The 18,073-nt window shown below is 43.2% G+C and overlaps 2 protein-coding genes across 4 annotated transcripts; both read left to right on the top strand.

The window, feature by feature from the left end:
• Nucleotides 1-710: 710 nt before the first annotated feature.
• RB195_009870 (uncharacterized protein) lies at nt 711-15,528 on the top strand (the record flags this gene model as incomplete). 3 transcript variants are annotated; one of them, XM_064190620.1, is made up of 12 exons in its annotated part: nt 711-736; nt 842-935; nt 4,587-4,717; nt 6,027-6,111; nt 6,178-6,258; nt 12,416-12,466; nt 12,530-12,645; nt 12,731-12,908; nt 13,130-13,177; nt 14,112-14,538; nt 14,663-14,802; nt 14,980-15,528. In XM_064190620.1, the coding sequence occupies 12 exons, from the start codon at nt 711-713 to the stop codon at nt 15,526-15,528; spliced, it is 1,926 nt and encodes a 641-aa protein (XP_064048203.1). The 3 variants fall into 3 exon arrangements, with proteins under 3 accessions (XP_064048203.1, XP_064048204.1, XP_064048205.1); XM_064190621.1 differs by lacking the exons at nt 14,112-14,538; nt 14,663-14,802; nt 14,980-15,528 and having other exon boundaries at nt 13,130-13,210; XM_064190622.1 differs by lacking the exons at nt 711-736; nt 842-935; nt 4,587-4,717; ... (4 more) ...; nt 12,731-12,908; nt 13,130-13,177 and having other exon boundaries at nt 13,944-14,563; nt 14,685-14,802.
• A 90-nt stretch (nt 15,529-15,618) lies between these two features.
• Nucleotides 15,619-16,752, top strand: RB195_009871 (uncharacterized protein; the record flags this gene model as incomplete). Its single annotated transcript, XM_064190623.1, has 1 exon — nt 15,619-16,752. One exon carries the CDS (start codon nt 15,619-15,621, stop codon nt 16,750-16,752), a length of 1,134 nt encoding a protein of 377 aa, XP_064048206.1.
• Nucleotides 16,753-18,073: the final 1,321 nt, after the last annotated feature.

The raw sequence follows: 18,073 nt of genomic DNA on the forward strand, positions 1-18,073 counted from the left end.
TGTTCTAAATTAAAAAAAAAAATTAAAAGCAGCATACCACGAATCTGACATTGTGAGGGAATCCGCGGGAGAAACTAGAGATGGAGTTGAAAATTGCGGAATCTGGGACCGTTTCGCTCATCACTCCTTAACAGACGTAAGAAACGGCGTTAAAGCCGCTTTATTTCTTCCGAGGTACTCAAGAGCCTTCCACTGTGTACACCTTCCAGTCTCTCACCATCCTATTCACTGGTTTTACTTGAGCAGACTGGTGAAAAGAAATCAGTGATATCTGACAACTCGTGCTTGGATGCGGGGCGCACACAAGGGTGCCCCGTTGCAACTGAAATTGTCGTGAAGCAAACGGCGTCTTCCATGCCGTTTTTTTTTACGATTAAGGATGAGCGGAACCACCTTGGGTACCGCGATCTACAAATCCCCCTTAGTTTTTCCCGCGGGCTTCCTCAGCATGTCAAATTCGTGGTGATTCATTTAAGGAGATAAATATGCAGTTGTACGCAAAGGATTCATCTCAAAAAGTCAGCTTATACTTTGTACAACAACTGAATAACAACTGAATACCAAACTGTAGGTGACAACCGCAGCCTCAGCCCTTCAGCCTGAGCGGATCATTTGAAGAAGTGACACGTAAACATATCGATAATAATGATCAATAAAGATTTAGAAGATTGTACGAATGCAGTGCAGTTCTTTCATTTAGATCGCTGTTAATGAGAAGTCGGATCATTTTCACTTGGTGAGCGTTATTTATGCTTTATGAAAGTTGGTAATTTCACGATTCCAACGAAACCACGCAGTTGTATTCCATTGATTAGTATTTCTAAATAATGGATTGTTTTAGGGTGCTATTACTAATTTGCTTCACTTCTGTGTCATCCTCAAAAGATATTGCTCTTTTTCTAAGCGATGAAATTGTGGTGTCAAGAATCAGTAAGGTTCATAATTATTTCTTCACTAGTAGTCGGAAACTTCTTTCTACCTTTTTATTTCTGGGAAATTTCTGGAACTTAAGGATGTAGATTTTTGAAAGTCGCACCCACAAGCGTGTACAAATCCGACACTGGAAGTATTTTGCGACAGATATACTGGAGCGCTTCTGCATCAACAGACGCCTACGATGTCAGAAATAATTTATATGGTTATGGAACGGTTCACAGTGTCTCATTAACCTTCTGCCACATGCCGAAGTTATGACGACAATACTGCACCACGGTACACCAATTCCACGAACTTGGACCCGCGTCACCCCATTTTACCGCTTTACGATGCCGGCTCACTAATTCAACACTGTGGGACCCGCCGCACTCCATTCTGGAATTTCTTTTTTATACGAATGCTTCCAACAGGCACCTAAAGTAAACAGAGAGAGGAATGGACTCCTGAGAAGAAGGGCCACTAAATTACAGTTTATGCTGCTAACACAACGTCCAAATGTGAGCTTTCTCAGCGTTTTTGGCTCTGTTCGTAGTTACAATGTGTTTATTTGTCATCTTTGAGAATGGCCACAAATAAAATCCTGAAAGGAAAAAATGATCAATTCTCTAGAAACCAGATAAGCAACAGATCTACAACAGCAAGCTTTCACTGCGATTTACTTATAACGAGCTCGCCGTTAGATTCTGTATTTATTTCTGAAGCCTGATGACGAAGATTCGAGAAGAAAATTTTCTTCTCGCAACCTTTGAGTAGAAGTAGACTAGTCTAAGATCTAGGCATTTTCTTTTGAGTAACAACAGGGCAACAACTGGATTCGTGCGAATGTTAGCAATAGCCAATGTTTCGACATTGTAAAAGGGTGGTCAAACACTCTCCGGGCTCAGCTAGTTGCCTAAGGGGATAATGACGCTGACTCTAAACAAAGGTTGGCCAATAATAACATGGGCTAAATACGCACTTAAAAACCTTGAACGATCAAGAAGTCGAACATACTGGAATATCTTAAATTTCACGGATGCGATAGTCGAAGCCGGTGCTCCGACTCCCTTCGCTTTTGAACGGTTGGCGAACTGATCCTCATCACTTGCGCTGCGCCCTATGAGAAAGACCTCCTTCACCTGAGGAATTTCCGGCTTCTCCGTATCGCACATATAGACAGCATTCAATCCGTTCTATTCATTCATCAGCTGGTTCGATCTAATCCCCCTGTTTAAGCGACGTGTGAAAATATTAACGACGGAACACTTTGTTATTTTCTACTTCAATTCTGCAAATATCATGATCATGCTATATAACCGGGGTCGAATTAGTGCACCTATGCCAGAAAGCTATAAAATTGGTTAAAAAACTCTCCTTCGGGATGGCCTTGAGCGCCTTCTTTGATGCTACTTTTATCTCCTTAATCGAGTCAGAATAATATGATCGTGATTGCGATGGAAAACAAAGAGTTGTTTTCCATCACAATCACAATTATAGTGCCAAAACGCGTAAATCATCATGATCATGCTATATAATAACGGGCTTCGGCTGTCACGTGTGTGTGTTTGTGTGTGTATGCGTATGTGTGTGTGAAACGAAGTACAAAATTCCAGAAAGGGGGTGCGACGGGTCCACCGGCGTCGAATTGGCGAGCAATAACTGTGTGAATGCCGCGAAAGGTATATTAGACGTTGCAACCGTTTCATATCCATGGGCACTGCACGTTTTGCATTCTATTTCTTTCTATTCATCTATTTCCTTCCACGTTTGCCTCATCTTGGTAGCATGCCTTCTTCAGAAAGTGGGAACACCCACACAAACGGCTACTTAAATAGTAGCGAACAGTTTACATGATCTGATATGGAGCTTATCTTTATCAGCACGATGATGTTGTTTAGGTCATTTTATGTTAAAGCATCATTCTGTGATAACTATTGGGGGAAATCAGAAGGAACACGCATAATTCGAGTAATGCTTTCAAATTGTATGTATATTATTTTGGTATAGAAAGAGTGTTTGAAGCTGATGGTTGAATATCCTCCAAACGTAGAATTGACGCGTTTAGAAAGGAAACTCTGTAATCTTTTGCTTTAATTTATAATTTAAAAAAGAAGAAAAGCGTTCTTAAAAAAACACAAATCTAATTCTACAGAAAATGCCACTACTATGAGCTTCCATTGATCAGTGAAGGGGAGCGAACCGAAAGCACAAAAAGTCTTAAGTCCGGCTTTAGCCGAATATTGAGACTGGTTATTGTTAAAAAGAACTCTTCATCACTCTTTTAGGAATGTTCGCGCTGATGAAATATTTTGCAGTCAGGTGAAAGTACAGAAGTTCAAAAATATTACTTTACATTTATATTTTCTTAACATAATCACAGCCTGGAGAAGATGTGGGAATTGTTTAGAAGGACTCCTTTCTTTCATTCCCAATCGTGCTAGTATAGAATAGTGACAAACACTAGACACTAAGTCAACATTTTCACAAAGTATGTCTATGACATGCTTTGAGAAAATGTTGACGTCTGCCGTGAACAGCGTGTGGCAGCGAACTGGCATCAAATATTTGTTGACGCTGTCTCTGCCGCTCGATAGTCGACGCAAGGCGTATGCTTATTCTCGTAGGCACTGCGCAGACGTAAGGCGGACATTACAAGGAATGGCGTGACAGCACCTTTTTTCTTACGAGGTTTCAGATTTCTTGTTCGTTTCTTACGATATTTCTATCTGTTCCTTGAAGCATTTCGGCGTTATCACCTTCGTCAGAGCGAGAAAAAATCAAAGACAAGGCCATCAGTGACTTATCCCCTCAAGCCCCTCATCAATCTACAGAAAGCATTCGAACGACAAGCAGAATCAAAGAAAGACATATCAGCTAGTGCTTACCTCATTTTTTGAATACGGTAACGTAACGGACCCTCAGGCACTACAAGTATGAATCACAATTATTTTTATAAGAAACCTGGCGGCACTCCTCGTTGATCAAATTCCGCACAGATCTTGATATGGGGCCAGTCAAAGTACTCCGAAATAGAGGTAGAAGTTGCGCTACTATCCTTCGTGTCCGAGATCGTAGCTCGTAGAACACTAGAAGCATTCTAAATAACTGCCAAAAGACAAAAAATGAAAAGAAAGAATGAGTTCATTGCGATCAAACGAACTGGGTCCATATCAAGATCTGTGCAGATTCTGGTCTTTGGTACCCGTCGCCATGTTCCTTATAAAAACCCTTGTGATTTGTACCTGTGGCCTGTTACGTTAAAAGACTCAGCGAATGAGGTGAGTACTAGCTGAAGCGTTCCCCTTGAGTTTGCCTACCGTTTGCATGGTTTCTGTAGGGTGATAAGATTAGTAACTGATGGATCTGATTTTTCCACGTTCTACAAAGGTGATCATCCCGAAACGTTATAAAACGTAATAAAGAACGTGACGTAACGGAACGGAATAAAGATCAATGCCAATCTTTTCTACGACTTGAGGGAATTAATATAAAAGTTATCTCAGAATTTCGCTTTGTGAATAAAAGTTTCGAGTTGTTCTTAGTGTGTTTCTGACATGCAGCGATAATGATTACGAAATGAAAAGTAAAGGCTAACTATGGGCAGAACGCTCTCATCTGTTGCACATCGCTAGCTCAGGTATTCAACATAGTCCTAAATGTTGCTCTTTTAGATGCTTCGTGAGCTGTCAAATGTCTTCAATGTTGTCGTCCGAAGCACTGACATACAAGAAAGAACCATTTGTACAAATATTCCTGTCAGATTTCTTGGATCGAACGGGCAAACCGCATTGATCATCCTTCCGTAAGCGTTCTGAGGAAACTTCCCATTCTTACCGTTTGCTGCTCTCTGGAGCGTCTATCCATAACACATATTACGTGGACTTTCTCGAGTTCCTGCTAATCATGGCACTCCATCACTATTAAAGGCATCACCCCACGAATCTGAGGTGGTGCAGAATTCAGACGGAGTATTCTTATAAGGGATAGTAGATTATGGAGAGGAGGGTGGTTCTGTCCATTTCTTCCTAATTGCCGTAAAAAAAGTGTCCGGAAGATGCGGCGCCGCCCAAGGCTGGCGCGCTCCAGTCGAACTCCTTGTAGAAAAAAGTGCGCCAGAATGCCCGAAGCCGAATCTTCCGGGCCATTTTTTACGGCAATTAAGAAGAAATGGACGGAATCACTCTCCTCCCCATAATCTACTATGCCGTATACGAATACTCCACCTGAAATCCGTACCACCCTAGATTCGTGGAGTGATGCCTTCTAGCATATTTCTTGCTGTCTTTGACAGTATTTCTCTATGTTCAACTTTAAATCCTCTTTTACTTTCCCTTTTTCTTTAATTTCACAATCGTTTTGTAAAACTTTGACCGCAATTCCTTCACAGCTTTCAGCCAAATTGATAAGTAAAATGATAAAAGTAAAGCACTAAGTGTCTGGCGTTGATCAATCCGCTTGGGAAGCGCCACCACGTTCACTTCAATTCAGAATCGTTTGAGGTTTGCGAACGTGTAAATAGCCTATACAATGACTTGCGTAGGCTAGCTGATGTGTCAAGTCAGTGTTTCTATCCTCTCAGACAAGTTTGGTACCAATTTATCGACTCTAGAGAGATGAAAGGCTTGGTGACCCGCCCAAGTAAAATGATGCGATTGCAATTCGTAATTTTCCTTCACATGTGCCTTGCACTTATAGGAATACTCCATCAGTTTTCGCCCATCCAATGACTAATTATGAAGTATATTGGCTTGATAAATTATCCAACTCAACTTCAAAGTTCGAAACGTTTTTCTAAAATCCCAACATCCTTCATTCGCACAAAAGGAAAGTTGCCACACATCTCCCGGTGCATACAACTGCCAGAATTGGGGACGTACTGTAGATTTCCTAAATTTCTAATGCGAAGATGTCTATTGTGTGACCTATAAGAAACAATGTTGTTCCTAATAAGAAACGAAGCAGCAGGCTCTGTCTATCAACTCTGTCAAACACTAGATCATTTTGTGGAAATTAATTTTTCTTGAACAATAATGTACAAAATAACGTTCAAACACTGCAATGTGATGAAAAGTTGCTACACATCCACCGCTGCTGACCTGAGCTCATTGTAGATCAAGAATTCAATTCATGCAAGAGTGCAAAAGAGTGATACAAGGGAGCGTTGTTTTGGCACAAGTCTTGGAGTACGGTATAACTGTTAGTTCAAGATTAGTTTGAGATAGAAAGGAATGGTAAAACATGACTGCAATGCCGTTATTGCAGTATGGTAGTGTTTTCCACGGGGAAGACAGAATACGAGATGGACAAATGCAGGATCTCATCGAATATCTCAACAATATAACGGTAGGTATATTCAAACATATCGAATATCGAACACCCTTAAGAAAATTGGAAAAGTGGAAAACTACCAAACAAAACGTACTCACCAATCGAAGTTTTTCTGATGACTGATGTGAGGTGAAGCTTCATGAGTAATAAACATAGAATCTTAGGGAACAAGACTACTAGAAAGAAGAAAAGGGAAGTCAGGTATAATAATAAGTAGATAGCGAAGAAACAACAAAAATCTTCGTGCGCAATTGTTGAAACAGCTTTAGAGTAGTACGGCAAGAGAGAGAGAGACGGAAAACACATTAGTTTTCGAGAATTCTTCGGCTGGAATTCTTTCGGTTTGGAAAAGAGCTTGAAGGTGGCTCTCCATCTATGCTATCATATTACATCAAACAGGGAGTCGTCGAAGCATCGACCGTTTTGGTAAGGAATGGAAGCGTACCATGGTTACACCTTTATTCAAGGAGTAAATCTTCTGGCCTTCTGGTCCTATAAGTCCCTTTTTTTTCTTGACAACGTTTTAACGTGCACCGCCGACAGGAGACCTGTCTCTGCGCGCCCCGCTTTGTCGCTTTTTAGCAGGCGGCGGTCACTAAACCACTGGCCTGCAACATTTAAGACAAACAGCTTATTAGTGGTAATGACTTTTCGTTTCTTCGACTACCTTCTCAAAAGTTTCTTCAAATAAATGACTCAAACATGGGACATGTGATGGGATGAATCTAACTTGTTGCTTTATGTTTCAGGGTTTGACTAGACCGAACCTTAAGCTGAATAAAGAGTACCACAAGTCCTGTTTACGGTACAACTTAAAACGAACACAACACCGTCTCTATGAGTTTCTTTTCCAGTTCCAGATTACAGGTTCTTAGAATTCAGGATAATCTGCGATAGCTAGAGTTTATGGGAAAAAGTACAATCGGATAACGGAAAGACAGAACTGCGAGTTGAAATTGCTGACCGTTAAAACCTCTTCCAAACTGATGCAATCTAAACACCGTACCCTTTTTCGAAAGAAAAAGAGAAGGAGCTGTGTCGCAAGAGCAGTATGCTGCAGCAGCAGACAAAATCAAACAAAGCAACCAAGCACATACGGGATATAGATCAAGTAAATGATGTAAATAAACGTGAGGCGTGAGACGACGATGTAAACGTAAGAACCTAAAAAAGTAGTATATAAGAAGGTTTCAATGTCGATACGCTTCCGTAAGGCATGGCTGCCCCGAACTTTTTTTCCATGTGTTAATAATCGCTTGCAAACAGAAAATTCCTTTAAATAAAGGTACGTTACCGCGCTGTGTAATAATAGCAAGAGTGGCCAATCAGTATGTAAAGGTAACAAGTAAGATCTTCCCTAACTAGTGGGATCTCGGTTACTCGCGAAGCTATGTCGCATCCCCGTGTAATGAATAAAGGGGCTAATAGTTGGCCAAAAGCAAATTTAGGACTTTCGTGGGAAGCAGGCGAATTAAGGGTATGAATTTGCTCCCTGCTTCTTCTGCGAAAGTATTGACTGACAATATCAGAAACATGGAAAAAAGGGCTACAATGAAGAACTGCAGCTGCGCCGTATTTGCATGGTGGGATGTCGACGATCTGATCATGCAAACCAAGCAGATCAAGTTCTTCGTCATCTGACTAACCGTTTGACCGGGATCAAGCAATCCCCTGAAAAGCTGCGCGCATCTAAAGAGAAGAGCTGCTCCTAAGAGTAGAGAGGTTGGTGGAGTCGGTATCCTCGACAACACGAGTGCGGTAATGAATATCAATTCTTTTGAACAACTGACGGTTTGATTAATCAGACGTTCAAGGACGGAAAGAAACCTTCCAAGGTTTTTGCGACGATTAAGGTCATGCATGAATACTCGCAATTTTAAAAGATCTTCTCATAACCTTCGAAGTGAGTGTCGCCGAGTGGAGGGCACCATAGTCAAATTGACTATTTGGATGTTGCTGTTATGTCAAAGTTCCACGCAGGATCAAACCATTTTCCGAGGTATCCTTCGAGGATCATTTTCTTTTCGTTTCTTTCTTTCCTATGGAATACAGAGAAAGTTTACAAAAGGAGTCCGCAGAATCATCACTTGAACCTCCTTGACATTTACATCTATTGCACGAAGAAATGTGAAGATTGGAAAACTTCCAAGAGACGCGTGTACGTCTATCTGGCAACTCTTGAGCTAGTACGTTAGCCTGCAGCCACAGGAGCCAAAGATAACGAAGGGATACAGCAGATGATATAACAAACGAAATAACAACGATAACTGCAGAGGCGACAAGTATCCACTAGGCCTTTTGGCACTTATCCAGTCATAAAAAACACACAAACACAAATCGAGAAATGAATGAGTAATGTCATTTATGACTTCTGGTCCAACCTTTCGTCAGACACTTTCATTTCTTTCCACACCATTTGAGAAAGATGACATGCCAACCCAAAGGTTTTTTTTAAGTCCGACATAACATCATGACAGTAAAGAGTCGTACATTATCCAGCGAACACATTAGGTGATGGCAAGCATTGTGAGCAAGCAGAGTTTTGAAAGGGACCCAGCACGCTATAACAAAGCTTATGGAAGTTCCGCAAAAACACAGAGTGCCGTTGAGTCTCATGTTCATCGACTTAAATTCAGTTAGAGGTTCTTTGATTCTGTTGAGAAGGAAGCGTTCATGGAAACCACAGAAAGCCAAGCCATCCCTACTCTCTGCGTGATGATTACACCTCCTAAAACAAAATCGCAACTGGTACGAGGTACATGGTCTGGTACCAAAAATATGCATTTTCTCAATACACTCGCGAGCACGTCATGCGAAGGCTAGAATCGGATAACATGTGAGCGGAAGTTGATGGTTACCGACTACAACATTTGCATTTCATTGGTTACATCGTTCTAATAGCATCCTACATCGGTCTTCCGAAACTAGTGCTAGCTGATTATAGTGAATACAATGAATGAGCTGACCTCCGAGCTAAGTAGAAGCCTTGTGGAGTATACAAGACCATCGAGAATATGTTGAGATTTTAAATATGTTGTAGAAGAACATTTATCCTAGCAGGGTCTTCCTTATCTTCCCTACCTCCCTTCTCGTTCCATCAAAGTTACTTGAGAAAAAGCTGCAAATTTGCTAAAATTCTCACCTTTCTCTCATTTCTCTCAGATAACTTTCAGGAAGACTAGAACTCAGGTTTTAAGAATGAACTCAATCATTTTGCGGAACTTTCACAGCAAGTCATAAACTTCGCTTCAACTTGTCAATAGCTGCACCAACTCTGTACCATTCAGAGTCAGTAATCATCATTGAAGTCAAATAGCATAACTGCTGCGAATTTAGTTTTATTTATCTGCATTCATCTTACCTGTTTGCCATATATTACGTTGCTCTATTTTCATTTACTTATTAATTTTACAGTTTGCCTCTTTCTATTTTATTGATCATATTTAATTTTCAGTTGCTACTTCAAGAAATGTATTGAAAGCAATTGCAATCAATGGATAGTGTCCCATCTTCACGCTTGCCTACGAATGTCACCAATCCTAAGTTTCGGTGCTCTATAAGAGTGAACCAACAATCCCAGTCGTGACCCTCACATAAACGCTTCCATCCGCAAATCAACTCTCCATGCTCATGTGCTGTGCCTGCTCAGTGGTCAAGGGCTGCGTGGCGCAACATGGGATGGTTTATGATGACAGAAGTCCCTAAAAATCGCCCAGCAGAGGCTGTAGTCAATCCACCACTTGGCTGCCCATGCTTAGCCACCAAATTGCGACCCCACAGAATCTATAAGAGACCATGGAGAGAATCCCACTCCCCTGCCTTAACTCTTTCTTTCTTCCTTTCTTTCCTCTCTCTCTCTCTCTCTCTCTCTCTCTCTCTCTCTCTCTCTCTCTCTCTCTCTCTCTCTCTCTCTCTCTCTCTCTCTCTCTCTCTCTCTCTCTCTCTCTCTCTCTCTCTCTCTCTCTCTCTCTCTCTCTCTCTCTCTCTCTCTCTCTCTCTCTCTCTCTCTCTCTCTCTCTCTCTCTCTCTCTCTCTCTCTCTCTCTCTCTCTCTCTCTCTCTCTCTCTCTCTCTCTCTCTCTCTCTCTCTCTCTCTCTCTCTCTTTAAAAGCTTCGAGGCAGTCTTCGCATCCCTCACTTATCGCTCTTGTTCCTAAGCAGGGTCCCTCGGAACCTGCTCTGTATGTGGCACACTAATACTATTAGATGGTTTCATCCTTAATACACCAATACTACGAAATGATGAGATGGCTACACAACAACTGCAACAAAATATATAAATACAAGCGGTAAGACGAATGCACATACATATGGATAGGAGGGATAACTGAGATGGTTAACACGGATATCTGGTACTCATCTTAGGCATGCGTTCACCAGAAGGATAGTGATGTGGCGCCTGCTTTTCTAGACGCATGGGCCCGACCAACGTGGAAAATCTCAAACAAGGGAAATGATTTCCAAATAGAACCGAGAATCCTTAATGCGGAAACTTATGTAGTGATCGGCAGTTCACAAAAACACGTGCAGAAAACCCCATCGTCGCCACGACTGAGGTCCTGCCCAGGAGTGATGTTGTTGAGGGTTTCTTGAACATAATCCTTCTAGAATACCCGAAAGCTCACAAGCACGCACTATTAATCAGCGTGAAAACCACCAAATGAGGAGCAAAACTAGTGAAGGAGTTGGCGTACAAGCACAAATAGGTAGGAACCGGGAAGCCCTATAAACGGCAAAAGGCGGATATTTGAAGCAATCCGAATCTGTTTTTTCCGAATTCCGAATCTGTTTTTCTTTTTTGGTCTGTTTGTAATGCAATTAGCTTGGCATCATGAACATCACCTGAGATGAGCTTGGTAAGTTCGATTCTTGACTGAGGAACTTCGGAATATTAGTCTAACAGTTTGAGACAGTTCATCATCAGAATCCTGGCTATGAAGATAAAAATTAAAAATAAAATAAAAAACCTGAGTGAAATAAATAAAATCCAAGTCTAATAGGCTTCATCTTATACTAGCAATAACAACTTTCTATTCAGACAATATCTAGAGTTTGTCAATAGTCACTTCTAGGAGCGTATAAGAAGTGCCCTTTACAAAAATATTTCATCTATCATGCTATATAATAACGCTCTTAGGTGTGTGTGTGTGTGTTTGTGTTTGTGTTTGTGTTTGTGTGTGTGTGTGTGTGTTTGTGTTTGTGTTTGTGTTTGTGTTTGTGTTTGTGTTTGTGTTTGTGTTTGTGTTTGTCTGTCTGTGTGTACTCCATAATGATGCAAAGCTCTGCGCCGGGAAGGTGACAAACCATCGCCAAGCACCTGATAGGCGCGGACTCTACCTTTTTACCACTGTCTGAATATACCTGGGAATATATGGGAATGTACAATTCCAAATTTGCAAAATATCATGATATAATAACGGGCTTAATCTGTTACGTCTGTGCGTCTGTGTGTGTCTCAGTCACGAAATTCCAAAAAGAGAGGGAGACGGGTACCATGGCGTCGGATTGGTGGGCGGGAATCCCAACGCGGTTGAATTGGCTGAGACGGGTTCCACTGCATCAGATTTGTGCGCAGGAGCTCTAACAGTAGAATGGGTTTCTATGACTCATTCGCGTATATATTCTCAAGCATATTTCTCTAATGCTGCTAACATCCTTTCTATAAGAGAGGAAACACATACGAACGGCTGCTTAAATACAATACCAGCCAACACATGCTCACGTGGTCTAACGTAGAGTATTATCCTCATCACCACGATGGTGATATTCATGTTGTCTTTTCATGCTAGCACATCATTCTTTGCTGATAGCTGAGAGCGGCGGAAACTCATACTTCGAATAATGTTTCCAAAGTGGTGAGGTTTCAGAGCAACATAGATGTAGAATCAAGTTTGATTGTTCTCAAGATGTAGTACTGACGCGTTTGGATGAAATCTCTCATCGTCAAGTCTAAGTTTTTGAGGAAAAAATTGATGAAAGCGTTGACAGAAGAAGAATTTATAATCACGATTTTACAAAAAAAGTCAGTACTCTTATTTCTTATTCATCGGTGAAGGCGAGCGAAGCAAGTACATCAAAAGTCTGAAGTCAAATTGGTATTATTATAATCGTCGATTTTAGCAAAGTTCGCGATTATTTATACTCTGGGCTTGTTTCTTTAGTCCGATTTTTAGGTCAGTCGTGATATTGTTCATAAAGTCGGAGATCGCTACGTTGGCGTAAAGGTTAGTAATGTGTTGATTTCCAGCATACCTTCCAAGTCCTGAATTCCTTCCTGAAAATTTTAGGAACACGTTAGCCTTGGAGATCTGATCAGTGTTCCATTATGGGTAGTCATACCTATCTGTTCATTACTGGTATTATTTATCTGCGCTAGTGTAGTTTTTTGTATAAAGAAGCCTAAGTGAGAAGAAAGAGTTGATCAATTTTCTGCCTTTAGAATCTCTAAATCTTTGTTTCCAACAACTCTGAAGCGTATTTCATTTTAGGTCTGCAAAAAAACTACCCACGAAAGAAACCCAAAAGAGCGAAAGTGTGGGGCTGTCAAAGGATTCAATAGCAGAAGAATCTACGATGGAAGAAGAAAATCTAGATCAGTCAACAAGTAAAGAAATCCGGAAAGAAAACATTGCGAGCGACGGCGATGGTAGCCGTGGTGAAAAGAAGGTGAGGAGCTTAATTGACAAAATCAACTTTTCTAAAACTTGATGTTGGTTCTTTGCTTGGCTTACAAACCTTTCCAATATAAGGACTTTAGTACACGTGATGGAATTGTGCACTGCATAGATACAAAAGCACCACAGACAATTCCTCTTAAGAATACATTTGATCTTTGACCTTTGTGGCGCATTCTGTATTATGTTTGATTGTGATTTCCACGGTTTCAGTGTACATCACATGCACCTTTGGTTATAAAAACTCGCGATCCGCTAGAGGTACGTTATCCAAAGTTAGGAATTTTTCCTTAGTGCGCTCATTCTCAATCACAGCTTCCTCCGGAAGAGAGGATTTTGTCGTAAACAACCTGTTCTGTCGTATGCAGTGAATCTTCGAAGCTCCGTGAATAGATGTAGTGATTAGCTGCAATTTCGGCTGTTACTAGAAGGCTGAAGTACTGGAGAGTTAGAGCTGCTAAGTATGGTGCGTAAAGCTGTATGGCTAAGTATTTAGCGGTTCTCTTGTTTAACACTTAACTACTTGCTTGTGCGAACTACAGCTGTAGATGAAGTATGTGTAACGGTGAGAAGGTGAAGGGGATCCTGTCCATTCCAGGGGTTTGGCGGAGTGTAACTCTTCCTCCATCCTCTTGTTTCCATATTGATTTTACACCCACTCTTTCGAGGCCGTGACAATTTGGAAACATAAATAGAAAAATGAGGTTTTCTCCTCTTTCTTCTCAACAATTATCATGATAATATCATGATCATGATCATGTATGTAATAACGTCTCGGCAGGTTCAACCATGCCACACAAAGGTGTCTGGCTAGTAGCCCGGTCCTTGGGCCAAGGCTACAGGCTAGCTAAGTGAGGAGGTAGTACGACGATTCCGGTGCCGGGCTGCTAGCTTGCTAGTGCGACAAGCCGACCGAGGACAACACCCACGTCGCGTCATACTGCTAATGTCTACTATGTGTTCTTCAGAAGCTAGGGCGTACCCCAGAAGCGACGCGCATTGTCCTCGCCCGGGCAATGTGGCAAATATGCGAGGGCTACCGGCTAGAGGACGAAGCCGGTTAAAGAAGTTAGTCTGCCATCGCCAGCAACATCCAGTGCGCTTGGCAACACTTAACGTTGGGACGCTTACTGGAAGAAGTCGTGAACTGGCAGACAGTCTCAGAAAACGCCGTGTTGACATATCTTGTGTACAGGAGACTCGCTGGAAAGGCTCCAAGGCAAGGGAATTAGGCGATGGCTACAAGCTGATCTACCACGGCACATCAAATCGCAATGGCGTTGGTATCATATTGAACGAGTCGTTTAGAAATAGCGTCACAGCAGTGGATCGACTATCGGATCGCTTGATGGCTGTAAAAGTAGATACAGGAAAAGTGGAATTGCGAGTCGTCTCTGCTTATGCGCCACAGGGGGGCTGTAGTAAAGAAGAGAAGGCAAGCTTTTGGGAGGATCTGGAGCAGTACGTCCAATCCCTGGAAAATGAAGAAATACTTTTAATCGGAGGAGACTTCAACGGACATGTCGGTTCTCGGAAAGACGGATTCGAGAGTTGTCATGGTGGATACGGCTATGGAGCTCGTAACGACGACGGGTTGCGAATCCTGGAGTATGCTGTTGCAAGTGACTTGATCATTGCTAACACGCAGTATCGGAAAAGAAACTCGCATTTGATCACGTACACCAGCGGCGTGAAACATAAATAGATTTCTGGATGTTACGCCGACGAGATCGCCGACTTCTGCAGGATTCAAAAGTCATCCCTACAGACCATGTCGCTGCCCACGAACATCTGCTCGTTATGGACTTGAAAATCTCCCGTCTAAGAGACATGCAAGGACTGAAACACAACGCATCAAATGGTGGAATCTGAAGGATCGGAAGGAGGTATTTTTCGCGTCCGTGGCTCCATCTACACTTCCCCACCCTACTCGTAGTGTGGAGGAAATGTGGTCGTCTACTTCCAGCGTTATACGCTTGACCGCAGAAAACACTCTGGGAAAGACGACTCTAGGTAAGCCAAAGGTACAAAAGGCTACGTGATTTTGGAACGAGGAAGTTCAGGCGGCAATTCGTGGGAAGTCCAAGTATAAGCTCTGGTGGAGAACGCGTCAGCCTGAAGATCGGGGTGCTTACCTAGCGGCGAAGAGGGAGGCCAAGAAGGCAGTCTCCAAGGCGAAGTCGGACCGCCACAAGGCTGTGTACGACATGCTTGATACCAGAGAAGGCGAGCGGGCAGTGTATCGTTTAGTCAGAGCGCGTCATCTCTCAACGTTGGATATGGAGCACACCAAGATCGTTAAGGCAGCTGATGAAACCGTTCTGCGCCGCTCTGGTCAGATCCTGGAGAGGTGGCGAGAGTACTACAATCTTTTGTGTGACGAAGAGTTCTGTCATCCTCCCATCCCAACCGTTCCCAGCGTCGAGGGTCCTGTTCTACCAATTACTGCCGTCGAAGTCAGTGCTGCCCTCGCAAAAATGAAATCGAACAAGGCAACCGGTCCTGATGACATACCTGCTGATGTCTGGAAGCTGCTAGGAGATCGAGGGCCCATGTGGCTCGCAACTCTATTTAACAAGATCGTTGCAGAAGGACGGACTCCAGACGTTTGACAAACTTCCGTGACCGTGCCTGTCTGGAAAGAGAAAGGAGACATTGCTGACTGCACCTCGTACAGGCCTATACGACTGTTGTGCCATACGATGAAGGTTTTTGAGCGCGTCCTGGAAGCTCGTCTGAGGAAAATTGTTAGCGTTTCACTCAACCAGTGCGGCTTTGTGAAGGACTGCAGCACTATAGATGCTATCCATGCTGTCCGAATCCTCCTGGAGAAACATCGGGAGAAGAACCGCAGTGTGCATTTTGCTTTTCTCGATCTCGAGAAAGCTTTCGACCGTGTCCCACATGAGCTGTTATGGATGTCCATGAGGTCGCATAGAGTACCAGAAGAATATGTGCGGTGGACGAAGCTACTTTATGCGAAGCCTACCAGCGTTGTACGATGTGCTGCTGGAATAAGCAGGCCATTCCCTGTACAAGTAGGGGTTCATCAAGGTTCATCCCTCTCACCTCTGCTGTTCATACTGCGCATGGATACGATAACGAAGGAAATCCAGAAGCAGCATCCGTGGACTCTACTCTTTGCCGACGATGTCATGCTCGCGGCGGAGTCTCGAGATGATCTTCAGAAACGAGTACAGTCTCGGAAGGATCAGCTGCAGCAATATGGATTGCGCCTCAACACATCAAAAACTGAGTACATGGAGTGCGGACCAAGGATAGAGGATGGTTCCATTCGTGTCGATGGCACCGAATTAAACAAGGTGAACTGTTTCAAGTACCTTGGATCTAAAGTGACTTCCACAGGCGACATTGATCAAGAAGGTCGAGCACGTGTTAATGCTGCATGGATGAAGTGGAAAATTGCAACAGGGGTACTGTGCGACAAGAAAGTCCCTGTTCGACTGAAGTCGAAGATCTACAGGACGGTTGTGCGTCCTGTTGCCCTTTATGGATGCGAGTGCTGGCCGACGACGAAAGCCTTGGAAAGAGTGCTGCACGCTATGGAGATGCGGATGTTAAGGTTGACAATAGGTGTAACGCTAAAAGAGAAAGTATCCAACGACACTGTGCGCTCCATCTTCGGCGTCCCGATAACTGAGAAGATGAAGGAGGCCCGACTGAGATGGTTCGGTCACGTCTTGAGAGGAAGATTCTGTGGCCAAAACCGCACTGAAGCTCGACGTTTCAGGAGTGAGGCCGCGTGGGAGGCCAAAGATTCGCTGGTTAGACCGTGTGAAGCTGGATATTATAGATGCATGTTTGTGTACGGCTGATGCAATGGACAGAACCAAATGGAAGACAAGAAGCAGAGAAGCGGACCCTGCAACAACGCGAGACAAACGTCAGGAAGAAGAAGAAGATCATCATGATATATATTAACGAGCTTAGTCCGTGTGTGTGTGTGTGTGGGTGTGTGTGTGTGTGTGTTTTTTTGTCTGTGTGTCACGAAATTCGAAAATGGGGGTGACCCGTCCACCAGGCGCCGGATTGGTGCGCCGGCGCCAGATACCTATGGAAGGATGTGCGACGGGTCCACCGGCGCCAGATACTTATAGAAGGGAGTGCGACGGGTCCAACGGCGCCAGATTGCTATAGAAGAGCGTGCGACGGATCCACCGGCGTCGGTGGAGCCGGTCATTCGAGCGCAATAAATTAGTGTGCATGACGCAAAAGGTAAATGGTTGCACCCGTTTCATAGCCGTAACTACTTGTCGCTTTGCTCTTCACCTTTATGACTCCTCTGCGTGCCTATTTCCTTCTTCTTTCGCCTCAAGTTTGTGGCATGCCGTTCTCAGAAAATGGAAACATGCATGCAAATGGCTGCTTAAATACTAGCAAGATGTTTATGTGATCTGACGTGGAACGTTATCTTTATCAGTAGGATAATGTCTTTCACGTCATTTAATGTTAAAACATCATTCTATGATAACTATTGGGAGAAATCAGGAGGAATACCCATACTTCGAGTAATGTTTTCAAATTGTATCTATATTATTCTGGCTTCGAAGGAGTGTTTGCAGCTGATGGTCGAATATTCTCCAAATGTAGAACTGACGCGTTTAGAAAGAAGACTATGAAATCTTTCGCTTTTAGTTATATATAAAAAAGGAAGAAAGATTGTTGGAAATACACAAGTCCAATTTTATAGAACTAATAACACTAATATTAATTTTCGTTGATCAGTGAAGGCGAGCGAAGCTAAAACCACCAAAAGTCTGAAGTCCGGCTTTAGCCAGACGCTCAGACTGGTATATAATAACGGGCTTATTCTGTCACGTGTGTCTGTGTGTGTCAGTCACGAAATTCAAAAAGGGGGGTGCGACGGGTCCACCGGCATCAGATTGGTGCGCCGGCGCCAGATACCTATGGAGGGGGTTGCGACGGGTCCCGCAGCGTCGAATTGGTGCCCCTGCGCCATATACCTGTAGAAGGGGTTGCGACGGGTCCCGCGGCATCGGCGCAATAACTTCGTGTGCATGACGCAAAAGATAGATGGTTGCAGCCGTTTCATAGCCGTGGCCACTTGGCGCTTTGCTTTTCACCTTTATGACTCCTCCGCGTGCCTATTTCCTTCTTCTATCGCCTCAAGTTTGT

The sequence above is a fragment of the Necator americanus genome, chromosome III, assembly GCF_031761385.1.
Source record: "Necator americanus strain Aroian chromosome III, whole genome shotgun sequence".
Lineage (NCBI taxonomy): Eukaryota > Metazoa > Nematoda > Chromadorea > Rhabditida > Ancylostomatidae > Necator > Necator americanus.